This window comes from Choloepus didactylus, chromosome 2 (assembly GCF_015220235.1).
Source record: "Choloepus didactylus isolate mChoDid1 chromosome 2, mChoDid1.pri, whole genome shotgun sequence".
Taxonomy (NCBI): Eukaryota; Metazoa; Chordata; class Mammalia; order Pilosa; family Megalonychidae; genus Choloepus; species Choloepus didactylus.
In genome coordinates, this window is record NC_051308.1 from 206,735,319 (window position 1) to 206,752,556 (window position 17,238).

Below are 17,238 nucleotides of genomic sequence, written 5' to 3' on the forward strand. Positions count from 1 at the left end.
TGTTCTCATTTTCATTCGTCTCTATATATTTAGCAATTTCTCTTGCTATTTCTTCTTTAACCCACTGATTGTTTAGGAGTGTGTTGTTTAACCTCCAGGTATTTGTGAATTTTCTAAGTCTCTGATGGTTATTGACTTCTAATTGTATTCCATTGTGGTCAGAGAATGTGCTTTGAATAATTTCAATCTTTTTAAATTTATTGAGGCTTGTTTTATGTCCCAGCATATGATCTATTCTGGAGAAAGTTCCATGAGCACTAGAAAAGTATGTGTATCCTGGTAATTTGGGATGTAATGTCCTGTATATGTCTGTTAAATCTAATTCATTTATCAGATTGTTTAAGTTTTCAATTTCCTTATTGGTCTTCTGTCTGGTTGATCTATCTATAGGAGAGAGTGATGTGTTGAAGTCTCCCACAATTATTGTGCAAACATCAATTGCTTCCTTTAGTTTTGCCAGTGTTTCTCTCATGTATTTTGTGGCACCTTGATTGGGTGCATAGACATTTACGATTGTTATTTCTTCTTGTTGAATTGCCCCTTTTATTAGTATGTAGTGGCCTTCTTTGTCTCTCAAAACATCCCTGCATTTGAAGTCTATTTTATCTGAGATTAATATTGCTACACCTGCTTTCTTTTGGCTGTAGCTTGCATGAAATACTTTTTTCCATCCTTTCACTTTCAGTTTCTTTGTGTCCCTGTGTCTAAGATGAGTCTCTTGTATGCAACATATTGATGGTTCATTTTTTTGATCCATTCTGCGAATCTATATCTTTTAATTGGGGAGTTTAATCCATTTACATTTCTTGAATCAGCCATCTTATCCTTTGGTTTATGTTTGTCATATTTTTCCCCTCTGTCTATTAATATCCTTTATTGTACCCATACCGAATCTCTTTAGTACTGAACCTTTCTCCAAGTCTCTCTGTCCTTTCTTTGTTTCTCTGTCTGTAGGGCTCCCTTTAGTATCTCCAGTAGGGCAGGTCTCTTGTTAGCAAATTCTCTCAGCATTTGTTTGTCTGTGAAAAATTTAAGCTCTCCCTCAAATTTGAAGGAGAGCTTTGCTGGATAAAGTATTCTTGGCTGGAAATTTTTCTCACTCAGAATTTTAAATATATCGTGCCACTGCCTTCTCGCCTCCATGGTGGCTGCTGAGTAGTCACTACTTAGTTTTATGCTGTTTCCTTTGTATGTGGTGAATTGCTTTTCTCTTGCTGCTTTCAGAACTTGCTCCTTCTCTTCTGTGTTTGACAGTGTGATCAGTATATGTCTCAGAGTGGGTTTATTTGGATTTATTCTATTTGGAGTTCGCTGAGCATTTATGATTTGTGTATTTATGTTGTTTAGAAGATTTGGGAAGTTTTCCCCAACAATTTCTTTGAATACTCTTCCTAGACCTTTACCCTTTTCTTCCCCTTCTGGGACACCAATGAGTCTTATATTCGGACATTTCATATTATCTATCATATCCCTGAGGTCCATTTCGATTTTTTCAATTTTTTCCCCCATTCTTTCTTTTATGCTTTCATTTTCCATTCTGTCATCTTCCAGGTCACTGATTCGTTGTTCAACTTCCTCTAGTCTTGTACTATGAGTGTCCAGAATCTTTTTAATTTGGTCAACAGTTTCTTTAATTTCCATAAGATCATCCATTTTTTTATTTAGTCTTGCAGTGTCTTCTTTATGCTCTTCTAGGGTCTTCTTGATTTCCTTTGTATCCCGTACTATGGTCTCATTGTTCATCTTTAGTTCTTTGAGTGGCCGCTCTAGGTGCTGTGTCTCTTCTGATCTTTTGATTTGGGTGCTTGGGCTTGGGTTATCCATATCATCTGTTTTTTTCATATGCTTTATAATTTTCTGTTGTTTTTGGCCTCGTGGCATTTGCTGAACTTGATAGGGTTCTTTTAGGGTTTGTAGACCTATTGAAGTCCTTATCTCTAATTTATCAGATCTACAGCTTCGTGGAGTACACTTTCTCTAACTAACCAGCAGGTGGCGTCCATGAGCCACCTGTTCTCCACAAGCCAGTTCTCCCCTGCTTAGCCTTTTTGGTGAGTGGGGGAGTGAGTCTTGTGGGCTCCAATTGGTGTACCAAGCTTGCGTGTGTAGTTGGTGTTGCCTGCCCTGTATATGGGGTGTGTTTCTTGGCAGTCAGGGAGGGGGGGTGGCGCTAACAATCAAATCTCCCTGGTAATCCTAGAGTTTTAAAGCTGCTGCAATAGTCTAATCCTTCAGTTCAGTCCTGCCACAGGTTGTCTCTGCCACTGACCCACAAGTCCTTGGTATTGGTGTATGGCTCCTGAGACTTGCAAGTGGGCCCCTCTTCCAGGTTGTGCACCCCGGGTCCTCTGTTGAGGAATGACTGTGCTATGTCACAGGTGAGTGCCGTCCCCCCAGGGCAGTACTGGGCTGCTGGGCTGTGTAGGGAGGCTCCCAGTCTGCTGCAATGATGGCTGAATGGGGCTTTGTTAACTCACACTGCTCCACCTTCCCAACTCTGGGACAATCAGCTGAGGTTGCAGGGAAGGCTAAAGTCCACGCCCAGTTTTGTGGTGTGTGCCTGTTATTTGAAGCACTTCCGTCACACTGGGTTGTCTGGGGCAGCTCTGGGCTATGGGGCTGGCGATGAGCAGGAGTGTTTCCTGTCCACCAGGATGATGGCTGTGAGCGGACACCCCCCTTTTCTTGGGAAGTTGTGGTGTTAGTGAATTTTCTCAGCCACTGGATTATTGCCTTTTGTCTCAGAGCTCTCTTAGTTCTGCTCTTGACTTGACCTGCCCAAATTGCAAGTCTTTGAAGCTTTCTGTATTGGGCTTCTTAGAGTAATTGTTTTAGAAAAAGAAAAAAGGATTAAAAAAAAAAAAGGGCCCTCCTCAGAGATCTAATGGGTTATTGAAATGCTAAGAGACAAAGCAACCAGGGCCATTAAGGAAAGGTCCACAGGGCAGAGAGATCAGCTTTTCTTTGGGATTTGCATATGTGCCTCAGGGCCTGAGCTCTGCCCTTCCCCTTTTCTAGAACTCCAAAAATCCTCCGCTTTTATTTTGGAGTTTTTCGTGTTGTTTTTTTTCTATGCCTGTCTCCTCTCTGCTGGGCTGGCTGCTCTCAGATTCTCTGGTGTCTGGTCTCAGTCTATCTATGGTTGGAGTTTGGATCAGTAGAATGAGTTTCCGATAAGGGCTGCCACTGCAGTTCTTCCTTCTCCTTCCCGGAGCTGACAGCCCCTCCTCCCACGGGACTGAGCCCGGCAGGGAGGGGCGCGGGTCCCCTGGCCGCAAAAACTCACAGATTTCGCTGATCTCAGCAGTTCCACGCTTCCACGAGTGTTGTATGAAGTATGCCCAAAGTCAGATTGCTCTGTGGTGTCCAGTCCACGCAGTTCCTGGCTTTCTACCTACTTTCCTGGAGGAGTAACTAAAACATACAGCTCACCAGTCCACCATCTTGCCCCGCCTCTGGATTGGCTTTTATAAAAAGGGGGTTTATTTGGCTACACAGTTACAGTCTTAAGGCCGTAAAGTGTTCAAGGTAACACATCAGTAATCGGGTACCTTCACTGGAGGATGGCCAATGACGTCTGGAAAACCTCTGTTAGCTGGGAAGGCACGTGGCTGGCATCTGCTCCAAAAGTTCTGGTTTCAAAATGGCTTTCTCCCAGGACGTTCCTTTCTAGCAAGCTTGCTCCTCTTCAAAATGTCACTCACAGCTGCACTCGGGTGCCAACTTTTGATGCAAAACCCCTACTTTTTTTTCAAGGTTGGAGTCAATGAGAACTGACATGGATTCTAGACCATCCTCGTGGGTTCCAGCTTGTGTCTACAGGTTCCGTGTTGTTTTTGTTCACGTCCAATTTATTTCCATCTTCACTTCTTGATTGTCCTTCAGACTTCAAGGTCCAGAATAAGATTGAAAGGCAACAACTACTGACTGTTCAACCAGTTCCCATAATTGCATAAGGAAAAATTCACTGTAACAAGTCCCTTATTAAATACATACTTTTACTTGTTCTGCTTCCCTGATTGAACCCCGATTGACACATGTGCTTACAATATGCCAGATTGTAAAGGAGTTTATACATATTAATTTATTTAGTCCTTACAGTGACCCTCTGAAGCAGGTATGCAGAGGCAATGAAAGGATAAGAAATTTGCCCCAGATTATACAGTTCTTAAATGACTAAAAAGATGCCTATGACATATTGTTAGGTAAAAAATGCAAATTTAAGAGGTGATATATTTTAAATTACTAAGTTTTTTTTATTAAAAAGGAATTTAAAAAATACATGTATGTGCATAGAAAAAAATCTGAGAAATATGTACCAGCTACTTAAAAGTGTTATTGCTGAAGGGTGGAATTCTGAAGGACCTTTGTTTTTTTTATATATGTAACTCTTTAATATTTGACATTTTATAATGAGCAGTTATAATTACAATAGTACTTGCTAGAATTTATTCCAAGGAAACAAAGTAGGATGTGCACAAAAATTTAGTACAAGGATATGTATTATGTCATTGTAATACCAAGTAACTGGGAACAATCTAAATGTTCAACAATAAAGAACTGATTAAATAAATTATGGTTTATCATTAAAATAATGTCCTGGAAGAAGAATTAATGGAAGGTAAAGATGATCATAATAGATGATCATAATATTTTAAGGGGAAAAAGTAGGTTATAATCTAATTATCTAAATTGGGGTTGCTTTCCTCCAGGTTACAAAACAATATATACTATATAATTTCCTTTTTGTGGAAAAATATTTCCCTACATATTTTATTTTCCTACACTTATAGTTTAAAAATTGCTTCAACATGTTTCTTCTCAGCAAACCTTAACAGAATTGTGTATAGAATTGGTTTTACTATTCCCACTTTAGAGATGGTTCAGAACAGCTAAATAGCCTTTTCCTTTGTCTGATTATTTGATTACATTTTTTTCTTTAAAAACTTCACATGCGTATTTTATAACCTGTTCTTGATAATTCTAATTGCTGATTCCAGTTGCTCAATAATTCCAATTTTAGTCCTTTCAAGGTTCATGGTTAATGCTAGAGTCTTTGGGTAAGTTATATCACCTTGTGGCAAGCTCCCAGCTTCCTCTCCTGAACCAAGGGCTGATATTGTTTGCTCCTTGACTTAGAAGTTTGTTCATTCTGCATCATTTTTAATTTTAACTCACTGTATGTTTACCCTTGGGGGTTTCTCTTGCTGTCTTGTAAGCAGTGCTTTAAAAGTTAGGCTGTTATCACTTATTCAGGATCTAGCTGTCTTATAATGGAGGATAGTTTGCCACTCTGCTAGAAAAGTGGCAGTGAGACATTGTACTACACAGCCTCACTGAGTGAACTGATTCTTCATTTGTTCATTTCCTTGAACATTCATTCATTCAATAAATATTTACTGAGTACCTATGGAGTGCCAAGTCCTATGCTAGAGCTGTCAGCTAGAGCTGAAGGTAAGTTTCTGAGCTACATCACCTATGTGAATGTCTGCATATCTTTTTAGTGGCTAAACTATATTTTTCCTAAAATATACATGAATCCCTCTGAGCTCCATATAAATAGGAAGCATCAGTTACTTAAGTTAAGGACAACCAAGAGGATCCCTTAAGTAAGAATACTAATCATAAGTTTTAGAAAAAATATTATGAGAACTCCAGCAGTAGCAGAAGCTACTGGTAGCAGCTTGTTGATTATGTGCCTAAACATTACTTGGAAATTCTTTGAAGAAAATCAGCTGATAAACACAAATTTCAACTTCATTCTAGTCTCAATTTTGTGCCAGTCATGTTAGAGTGTTAAAAAGCAAATCCCAGCGCATTATGCTTCACAGGCAGTCCAGTCATTCAAAAAAAGTTGTATGTGACAGAACAAGAAGTAATCCTTGCCCTTAAGGATCTTGGGAATATAAACGATTCGAATACAGGGTAATAAGTGCAATATATAAGACCCAGTTTACTTCAGTGGGGAAAGAGAGGAAATGCTACAGTACTAAACTGACACTGCTGGTGAACACAATCATGGTCTAACCTAATGGAAACTGAGACCTTTGCTCCTCTTACCTCTTGTGTTGTTCTTCCTCATATTGTTGTTTCACTTTAGCTTCATTTTCTATTGCTTCTTTTATCTTTTCCTCTAGCTGCTTTTTCCCCAAAATACAAGTGTCTATGACACAGAAATTATGAGCATGTTCTAATTTCTGCTGCAGATCCAAAATCTTAAAAGAAAAAGTTTTCAAGGAAAACATTAAGAAGACTGACAGTTTTTTCCATTAGGTAACTACGATATAAACATCAAACATAGCAGTGCTAACATAAAATCTGTTCTAAAGTAAACAGTGTGGCTAGATTTATTTTAATTTTAAAATAAATTACTTAATTTTTATAATATGTAGTACATTCACGTGTATGTATGTGCATGTATATGTACAAAAGAAACTACATAGTGAAAAGTCTCTTTCCCATTCCTGTCCCCACTTCCTTCTAGTTTTCTCCCACCAAATAAGTAACCAGGGCTATCAGTTTCTTGAGTAACCTTCCAGAGTTTTATTTATGCATGTGTAAGCAAATATCACTATATAATTCTCCCCTCGTGCACACACTTTTTACACATATGATTGCATACTGTACATACTTAGGCACCTTGTTTTTTTCATAACAATACATCTTGGTGATTTTCCATATTACATGTACATATAAAGTTTTCTTCTCTTTTACAGCTGGATACCATTCCACCATGCAGATATACCATAACTTACTTAACTAGACCCCTACTAATGGACATTTAGGTTGACTCCAATATTTTGCTATTATAAACAATACTATTGCAAACAATATCTGTAGAATAAATTACTAGATATGGACTTGCCAGGAAAAGGGTTAATTTTATTTGTTTGTTTTGATAGGTAATGCCAAACTGCCTGTGCCAGTTTGAATGTATTATGTCCCCCAAAACGTCATTATCTTTGATGCAGTCTTGTGTGGGCAGATATATTAGTGTTGATTAGATTGTAATTCTTTGAGTAGAACTAAAATATTGGTAGAACTAAAAGTATAATTTATGGATTCAAAAGATATATAATTATATTTTAGAATTTACATGATATACTGAAAGTGTCATTTAAAAAATTTGTCAGATAAGTAAATCGTCTCTTTAATTTGTTTACTTATTTTTTACAAACCTGTGTCACCTAAAATTGTGACTGGTAATAGCAGGTGCTCAATAAATATTTTTGAATGAACAGATTTCAGCAAGGCAGCTGTTCTGCAACTAATGTATTCCTGACTCAAAATGAATCTTTTACAAGGTTTTGGAGCCAGATTCCCCACTAACAACCAGTGAATGCTAGCGGATAGTAGCCGCTTTCTAGGAGAAGGGCTTTCTGCATCAACCCAAGCTCTGGCGCCTAGGTCCTTGCAGAGCCCCACATACCCACATACCATAGAAGAGGGGAAGATGCAAATGATTCAAGGTTTGGGGGGGGTGGCAGTGGGCAAAGAGCCATCTGAGACTAGCTCAAGTTCCTTGGGCTCCCCATTTAGTTCTGCCTAGGGAGGGTTCTTACTTAAAGATATTCTGTCTTAATTCAACAGACAAAAGTATTACCACATTGGCTTCTCCATGAAGCACATACATATGCCAAACTTTCAAAACTACCATCCAACTTAATACAGTAAAGTGCACACATCTTAAGTATACTCAGTGAAGTTTTATCTGTATAACCACGTTCCAGACCAATATATAGAATACTTTCAGCACCTCAGGAGCTCTCTCATATCTGCTCCCAGTCAATACCCCTGACAAAGTTAACCTCTATCCTATTACCATAACTTAACTCTATTCATATAAATGGAATAACACCATATCAACTCTTTTGTGCTGGCTTCTTTAGCTCAAAATTAGGCTTTTGAGATTCATTTAAGTCACTAGCATCTGCTTATTGATGTTTGCTTTATATTTATGTGGTTTGATGAAAGGACTCTTTTTTTATCTAAAGTTTGACTCTTTCAAAGTTACAGCTCAAATTGTGCAGCTGTTTCATACTACTGGGGTCAGATGATCTAAAATGCAGGGTCAATATTTTAAAATGGTTCATTTCACAACACAAATCCCTATAAAAATTACAAATTAAAAATTATATAAACAGCCACATGAAATGAGAGGAGAATAAGTTCTTTTAAATTTGAAAGCATAAAGCAAAAATCATATGGGTTCATCTAGATGTTTAAGTTAATGCTATCCCTTTAATGTAACTTATCTTTTTAAGCTCATGCAGTATTAAAAAACTCTGAGGATTTACTGGAATTGTAGGACATATAAAGTCAAAAGAGGGGAAAGAATGGGTATTGTAAAGAAAAATAACTTAGAATCTTATTAAGCTTTCACCATCTATGTCTCAAAATCCTTAGGGAAATAGGATTTCAGTAGTGGTGTGTTCAGAACATGCTATTTGAGAAGCATGAGCTTGTATGGATATAATTACCTTTTCCTCTGCATCAGCAACTTTAGACTTCTCCTGAGTCAGCCTTTCTTGTAGGCTGTTCTGTGATTTAATGCTCTCAGCCTGTTTAAGTATTTCCAGCTCCAGTTCCTTGATTTTCTGCTGACTGTGCTTCCATTCTGCTGTGAGTGAAGAGCACATCTTTGCACTGTCTAATAACTTCTGCTGGGCCTGCTTTAGTTCAATTTTGATCTAGACGTGGAGAATAAATAAGAGCAATAAAAATAAGCATGGAATTAATGGAATGTGAACCATAAAAAGCAGATTTCAAAATGTACAGTTCTCCCAAAGCCGACAAATGCTAATGTCATATGGCCGATCACCTCTATGGTACTGCCATATGTTAATAAGCTTTGCCATTGTCTACCTACCCAAATGGCAACTGCAAGAAGGAATGCTCTTGAGACTTTCTACACACACACATGGTCTAAGCAATTTCCATCCTTTCTTCAATCTACTCCAAGCTGGCTTTCCCCTCAATACTCCAATGAAACTGTTAATGCCAAGGACATCACTGACTCCCCCATTGCCAAAATAAATCCAGTGGATGATTGACCTCTCAGTAGCATTTACTCCCTCTGTGCCGGTTTGAATGTATTATGTCCCCCAAATGCCATTATCTTTGATGTAATCTTGTGTGGGCAGACTATCAGTGTTAATTAGGTTGAATTTCTTGAATGTTTCCATGGAGATGTGCCCCACCCAACTGTGGGTGATGACTCTGATTGGCTCATTTCCATGGAGGCGTGGCCGACCCATTGGGTGGGTCTGAATTAAATTACTGGCGCACTATATAAGATCAGACAGAAGGAGCGAGCTTGCTATAGCCAAGAGGGACACTTTGAAGAAAGCACAGGAGCTGCAGATAAGAGAGTATGGAAACAGCCATTGAGGGCAGACTCTTGCTCCGGAGAGGCTGAGAGAGGACAGGAGCCCCAAGAGCAACTGAGGGTGACATTTTTGAGGAGCTGCGGCCTAGAGAGGAATGTCCTGGGAGAGAGCCATTTTGAAACCAGAACTTTGGAGCAGATGCCAGCCACATGCCTTCCCAGCTAACAGAGGTTTTCTGGACACCACTGGCTATCTTCCAGTGAAGGTACCCAATTGCTGATGTGTTACCTTGGATGCTTTATGGCCTTAAGACTGTAACTGTGTAACCAAATAAACTCCCTTTTATAAAAGCCAATCCATTCCTGGTGTTTTGCATTCCAGCAGCATTACCAAACTAGAACACCCTCCATCTCAGAAAGCTCTCCTCTCTTGGAGTCTGTGATACCAAACTCTCCTGGTTTTCACGTAGTCTTGGAGTCTGTGATGTCTCTCTGCAGTTCCTTCTTGGTTTCCTTTGTAGACTCCTCTTATGCTACCCAAATTCTAAACATATTGGACTATCCCAGGGTTTGGGATGGATCATTCACTCCCTAGGTTCATTTACTTGACGTAAAATACATCTTTATGCCAGTAACTGCCAAAGTGAAACTCCTTGATTCTGCCCCTTTCTCCAAAAGTCTTCTTTCAGTCTTTCTGACTTCAGTAAACAATGCAACCATCCAACATTTTGTTCAGACCAGTAAACTGAGCCCTTCTTGAGTCTTCCTCTTCCATCCTGAGCCAATTCCAGTCATTCAGTGCATGCTGTCACTCTACCTTCCCAAACATATCTTGCATTAATCTGTTTGTGTCATTTTGCCACCACCCTAGTCTAGGGTCTCTAATATGGATTATAGCAATAGCCTCTGCACTGGTTCTGCCACTTCCATTTTGCTCCTTTCTAATCTGTTTTCTACACTACAGCCAAAGCTTTCATTTAATAACATGAATTGGACCACTTAAAATCTTAAAATCTTCCAATGCCTTCCCATCACTCTGGGAACAAATCCCAGCTGCTTACCTGTCCCTGTAGGATCTGGCCCTTGCCTATCTCTTTAAAACCATCTTACATTCTCCCTTTTTTCCACTGAACTCCTGTCATGCTGATTTTTATTTAGAGTTTTATTTAGAGTTTCCACACACCAAACTCTCCCACTGTTTACTCTCCTCATTGTATGGTTGGCTCCTGCCTATTCTTCAGGTCTTAGTTTAAATATCACTTTGTGAGAGAAAACTTTCATGATAATTTAAACTAGGACAGCTTCTTCATCTAAAATGCTGACCCTTCAGAGTTCTGGGGAGACTTATAAGAGATAAAGTGGACAAATTGTCAATACAATATAGCTCATATATGTGACCCTTGCTAAGGGGCCTGGTCTAGGGGGCCAGACAAGAAGCTGATATCTCATTACCAAAATGGCAAATAATTTACCCCACCATGAAGGACATTTAAAACAGAACAAAAAATGTTTTCTCCTTTTATCAAGCCATGATTTCTGTTCGTTAATTCAACAAATATTTATAAGGTGTTAGTAATGGGTAAGGCATCATGATCTGCGTAGTTCTGGTCATTGCACCTTAAGCATAAGAAAGTTGTCTTGCTAGAGAAAGTTCAGAGTTAGACAATTAAAATGGTCTAAGAAATGTGTTTGAAGGTTAAGGTGAAAGGCTGCCGTAAAGAAATGTGATAAAGACTTATAATTAAATTAAAAACTACAAAGACTTGAGGGAATATCATTGATATTCAAAAAAATCATGAAGGATGAGGACAGGGAAGAGTTTATTCAAACATTCTTGGAATACTAGAACTCTCTAAGAAGCACTTCCCTTGTAGTTTGAGAAAAATGAACGTTTGTTTTTGTCTGTACCTCCTCTTCTAGACTGTGAGCTCCTGAAAAGAGTTTTTTTTTTTTTGTCCATTTTTATGTCACTATTCAAATAATGCCCATTTATTCCATCAGGTCAGAGGTTGGTAAACTTTTCCCATAAAAGGCCAGATAGTAGGTATTTTGGACTTTGTGGGCCATACAGTCTCTGTCATAACTACTCAACTCCACAGTTGTAGTACAAAAGCAGCCACAGGCAATACATAAACCAATGGGTGTGGCCGTGTGCCACTCAGACTTTATTTGCAAAAACAGGTAGCAGGCAGGATTTGAACCATGGGCCAAAGTTTGTCAACCTCTGCACTACTCCATGGGAGTATGGATTGTGTTTGTTTTGTCTATTGTTAAACCATTAGTGTTATGATTGCCTGGCTGACATAGGATTGATGTTCAATAAATATTTGTTTTTGTTGAATTCCAGGACCTTAGATAGGGGCTTACAGAAACTAGTTCTCTAATATATATTTACAGAGATGAACCAAAACTAAAAGGAAGTACTATTTTACATGGCGTTTCATAAAATTTAGATGAATTTATGGGTGGCAGTTCAACATGGATTATTTAAAAACAAGCATGTTTGGGGGATGTCCCCATGACTTTTCTCATGTCAGGAAAACCTTGTCCTTCCATGAACAGTACCTAGGTACAGTTGATATTTGATTCAACCAATAATAATGGATACATGTATTGGTGATAAGTCTGGAGATACATCTAGGGCAGGACAACCAAGGTTTTGACTCCAGTCACTGAGATTTTGTAAGTGCTAAAAATTTTAAATAATGACTTCAAAAGATTGTGTAATTTAAAACTTTTTATATGTACAGGTTGACAGCACATACACGAACAGCAGAGAAACAACTGAGCTCTGATTTGGTAGGGAAAAGTTAAAGGAAAAACTTATCAGATAATCGCTCACATTGGTAACAACACCCATCTTTGGACTCTATCATGAGTTATAAAGGTGAGTGATTTTGTTTGTTTATCCCCAGGGCCAACTGAGACCCTTCAATAAATGATGTGCCCACGAGTTACCTTAAAATTCTCTTCCTGAAGTAAGCTATTATGTTGCTTTAAGTCCAAGTTCTTTCCTCGCTCATATCGAAGTTCTTTTTCAGCTGAGTTACACAGAGTCTGGAGCCGATGCAAATTCTGGCGAAGTTGTTGTAGTTCCTCTTGCTGCTGGTATTTAAATTTTTCTTCAGATGATGGATTCTAAAGCAAACACATTTTAAGGGAAACACAATTTAAAAGAATGTTGATAAAACATGGGTTCAAACTGTCAAAACCAGAATTCTCAGAATTGTTCACATGTAAATTTTGGGGGGGGGGGGTTTAGTTTACCCACAACAAATCAGGCTTTCACATTTATGGTTAGTTGGTACATGTCCATATAATTTAAATCCTGTTAGAGTGAAAATATCAGGGAAATTATGTGAACAAAAGTAGTTAATCATAGACAATCAACTTTTTTATTTTTCACATCAGTGAAAGGGAATAGAAGCATGGACAATTTTAGAATAAAGTATGCATTAAATGGGGAGTTTGAAAGTCAAAATGTGAAAAAGTAGCATGTGAATGTGTGTATGCTGGCAAAATGAAAGAGAAAATTTAGCAAGAGCCCCTAAGTTCCTAGAGTTCCTCATTACTTTCCTTTTATATCCTGAGGATTCTTCTCCAGTTACGACTCAACTACGACACACTCTCCTATCGGTCTCTCCGGTGCAATAAAACCCTCCTAAGCATAAATAAAATGTGGTATATACACACGATGGAATACTACGCGGCAGTAAGAAGGAACGATCTGGTGAAACATATGACAACATGGATGAAACTTGAAGACATAATACTGAGCGAAATAAGCCAGGCACAAAAAGAGAAATATTATATGCTACCACTAATGTGAACTTTGAAAAATGTAAAACAAATGGTTTATAATGTAGAATGTAGGGGAACTAGCAGTAGAGAGCAATTAAGGAAGGGGGAACAATAATCCAAGAAGAACAGATAAGGTATTTAACGTTCTGGGGATGCCCAGAAATGACTATGGTCTGTTAATTTCTGATGGATGTAGTAGGAACAAGTTCACTGAAATGTTGCTATATTATGTAACTTTCTTGGGGTAAAGTAGGAACATGTTGGAAGTTAAGCAGTTATCTTAGGTTAGTTGTCTTTTTCTTACTCCCTTGCTATGGTCTCTTTGAAATGTTTTTTTATTGTATGTTTGTTTTCTTTTTAACTTTTTTTTTCATACAGGTGATTTGAAAAAAGAAGGGAAAGTTAAAAAAAAAAAAAAAAAAAAAAAAAGACAAACAAGGAAAAAAAAAAAAAAAAGATGTAGTGCCCCCTTGAGGAGCCTGTGGAGAATGCAGGGGTATTCGCCTACCCCACCTCCATGGTTGCTAACATGACCACAGACATAGGGGACTGGTGGTTTGATGGGTTGAGCCCTCTACCATAAGTTTTACCCTTGGGAAGACGGTTGCTGCAAAGGAGAGGCTAGGCCTCCCTGTATTTGTGCCTAAGAGTCTCCTCCTGAATGCCTCTTTGTTGCTCAGATGTGGCCCTCTCTCTCTGGCTAAGCCAACTTGAAAGGTGAAATCACTGCCCTCCCCCCTACGTGGGATCAGACACCCAGGGAAGTGAATCTCCCTGGCAACGTGGAATATGACTCCCGGGGAGGAATGTAGACCCGGCATCGTGGGATGGAGAACATCTTCTTGACCAAAAGGGGGATGTGAAAGGAAATGAAATAAGCTTCAGTGGCAGAGAGATTCCAAAACGAGCCGAGAGATCACTCTGGTGGGCACTCTTACGCACACTTTAGACAACCTTTTTTAGGTTCTAAAGAATTGGGGTAGCTGGTGGTGGATACCTGAAACTATTAAACTACAACCCAGAACCCATGAATCTCGAAGACAGTTGTATAAAAATGTAGCTTATGAGGGGTGACAGTGGGATTGGGAATGCCATAAGGACCAAACTCCACTTTGTCTAGTTTATGGATGGATGTGTAGAAAAGTAGGGGAAGCAAACAAACAGACAAAGGTACCTAGTGTTCTTTTTTACTTCAATTGCTCTTTTTCACTCTAATTATTATTCTTGTTATTTTTGTGTGTGTGCTAATGAAGGTGTCAGGGATTGATTTAGGTGATGAATGTACAACTATGTAATGGTACTGTAAACAATCGAAAGTACAATTTGTTTTGTATGACTGCGTGGTATGTGAATATATCTCAATAAAATGATGATTAAAAAAAAAAAAAAAAAAAAACCCTCCTAAGCAAAGGAGGAGTAATTTGGATTTTCTACAAAAAGGTACACACATACAGGTTTGCCAAGTAGATAAAGAATTCAACCTTACCCAATTCAATAGATAGCATATGCTTAGAGCTTCTTTGGTCCTGGTCCCATATATTTCCTGTCCATGATTTTCTGAGAAGCCCATGTAATTCTAGTTCAATCTTGATTCTGTCCTGAAGCAAAACAGAACTCCCTAAGTCCTGTTAGTTCTTTATTTCCTGTGCTGGTTTAATCAGAAAGGCAATCTAAATCCAATTTGTTTGTCTTAGAGCTGTGAGTCTCTATGATTCCTAGAGAAAATTATTTAAGGGGATTATAATGTAATTACTAAGAACCCTAGATTTGGAATCAGATACATCTGGCTTCCAATCTTGAATCTACACTTCCTGGTTGGATGACCTTGGAAAAGTTACTTAGTCATTCTACATTTCATTTTCCTCATCTTAAAATGGGAATAATAATGATAACTGCAGGAGTGAGATAAGATAGTGCATGCAATCACATAGCATGATGCCTAGTACATAACAAGCACTCAGTAATGCTACCCATTACTGCTGCAGCTATGTAATATTCCTTTACTTTAACCACCTTCTTCTTCCATCTGAAAACAAGGATTCATATGAAGCCTGAAACTCCTTGATCATCATTCTAGCTTCTTATTTTATCATTATACAGAAATTTTGAACAATTAATTAATAACCAGAAGCCCATACAGCCATCTAACATACCAAAACAGAAATATACAAAAGAAGCATCTCATTTATATCAATGGGGAAAAGGCACAGAACATTTTAGCCTGCTTTAAAGGGAAAAGCCAGAATGATTGCTCTTTTTGTCTACATTTTCCAGTCAAACCACATTGCCAGAGAAGAATTACAAGCTATTTCTCAAGAAAGTCAGCTGTCAAAGAAGCAACAAGCAAGCCATTCAAGTGACTAAAATAAAGAATCTCTATTTTTCCTATCATGTAAATCATTCCCCTGGTAAAAAGTTATTGCAGAAGTATAAAAGCTTATTCAGGGGGAGAGGCAGGGCAAGATGGTGGAATGGTGCGGTGTGTGTTTTAGTTACTCCTCTGGGCAGCTGGTAGACAGCAAGGAACTGTGTGGAACAGATGATGCAGAGGAATATGAGTTTGGACACACATAATACAACAGTCTCCAGTGCATGGAGCAGCTGAGATCAGTGAAATCTTTAAGTTCTTGTGGCCAGGAGGCCCACGCCCCTCCCTGCCAGGAACCACAGACTGTTGTGCGGCTGGCCTCCCAAGGGAGAAGGGGCCATCAGCGCTGGGAACCAGGAGGAGAACTACAGCTGCCACACTGATTAACAAATTCAGACTGCTGAACAAAAACTCCAACCATAGATAAACTGAGACCAGACACTGGAGAAGTCAGCCCGGTGGAGAGGAGATAGGGCTAGCAAAAACAGCAGAAAAAACAAAAACAAACACTTTTGGAGTTGGGGGTGAACATAATACAGAGAAGGGCTGGGCTCAAACAGAATCAGGCACATAAGCAAACCCAGGGTGCCAGGGCCCTTCTCTGAAAAGCCAGTTTTTCTGGTTTTGTGTTTGCTACTCAATTGCTCTTTTTGCATTTCAATAGCCCATCAGAACTGCAAGGCTGGAATTATAGGGCTTTTCTTTAAATAGTCTGTACTGGGCCCTTCTTTTTCTTTTTTCTTTCTTTTTTTCTTTCTTTTTTTTAATCTTTTTCTCTCTTTTTCTAAAAAATAACTATTCTAAGCAGCCCATTACAGAAAGCCTCAAAGACCTGCAATTTGGGGCAGGCAAGAGTAGAGCTAAGATAGCTCTGAGAGACAAAGCAATAAGCCTAGTGAGGGAGAAAATTCATTAAAGACCATAACTTCCCCAAGAAAAAGGGGGTATGGCCTAGCTCCAGTGGCAGCCTTTCTTTGGGGAACTCAGACCCCAGGGACTGGAATTCAGAAACCAGCTTCAGTCAGCCATGCCCCCAAACCAGGTCAGGGACACCGGGAGAATTAAAGGCTCCATACCTCCTCACACTGGTGGGGGTGCTAAGAGCTGGCAAGCACCACCTGCTGGACAGCATAGGAAAAGCACAGAGTCTAAAGACCTCACAGGAGGGTCTCATTCTCAAAGAAACGCCATACCCTCCTCCTGAGACCTGGGCCTCTCTGAATTGGGAAAACCTGACTGGGGTTGACCATATCTGAGAAGACCCTCACACAAAAAGATTACATAGAGGCAGAGCAAGAAACAGAAAAATAAGAGGTGAAAAACCCTGATCAACTAAATAGAACCTAAGTTAGAGGTCTAGAATAAGCTGAACTGAACACCAAAGGTTAGAGAACAAAGCCAACCACAAGAAAACCCAAGGTAAAAGAGTTAAAATGAGCTCCAGAATAAACTAATCAAGAAAGTCAGATGCCTAGACAGCTTAAGATAATGAGCCATACTAGGAAACATGAAAATATGGACCAGCCAAAGGAACAAACTAATAGTTCAACTGAGATACAGGAGGTGAAGCAATTAATGCTAAATCACTTAAATGAACTGAAGGAAGAACTGATTAAAGATGTTCAAACAAATCTAAATCAATTCAAAAATCAAGTCAATGAACTGAGGGAAGACATAGCAAAAGAGATGAAGGATATAAGGAAGACACTGGATGACCATAAAGAATTCATAAACTTGAAAA

At 38.9% G+C, this 17,238-nt stretch overlaps 1 protein-coding gene across 3 annotated transcripts in view; it reads right to left on the reverse strand.

Moving 5' to 3' along the window:
- The window catches only part of CCDC30 (coiled-coil domain containing 30), a 247,826-nt gene that overhangs the window by 85,447 nt on the left and 145,141 nt on the right, over window positions 1-17,238 (reverse strand). For 2 of the 3 annotated variants that reach the window (XM_037827513.1, XM_037827515.1), the window contains 3 exons: window positions 12,287-12,466; window positions 8,481-8,690; window positions 6,061-6,215 (listed from right to left, as the gene is read on the reverse strand). In XM_037827513.1, coding sequence (XP_037683441.1) covers window positions 6,061-6,215; window positions 8,481-8,690; window positions 12,287-12,466 — 545 coding nt within the window. Of the gene's footprint in view, window positions 1-6,060; window positions 6,216-8,480; window positions 8,691-12,286; window positions 12,467-14,615; window positions 14,728-17,238 lie in introns of all 3 variants that reach the window. The other variant, XM_037827514.1, reaches the window with a different exon arrangement.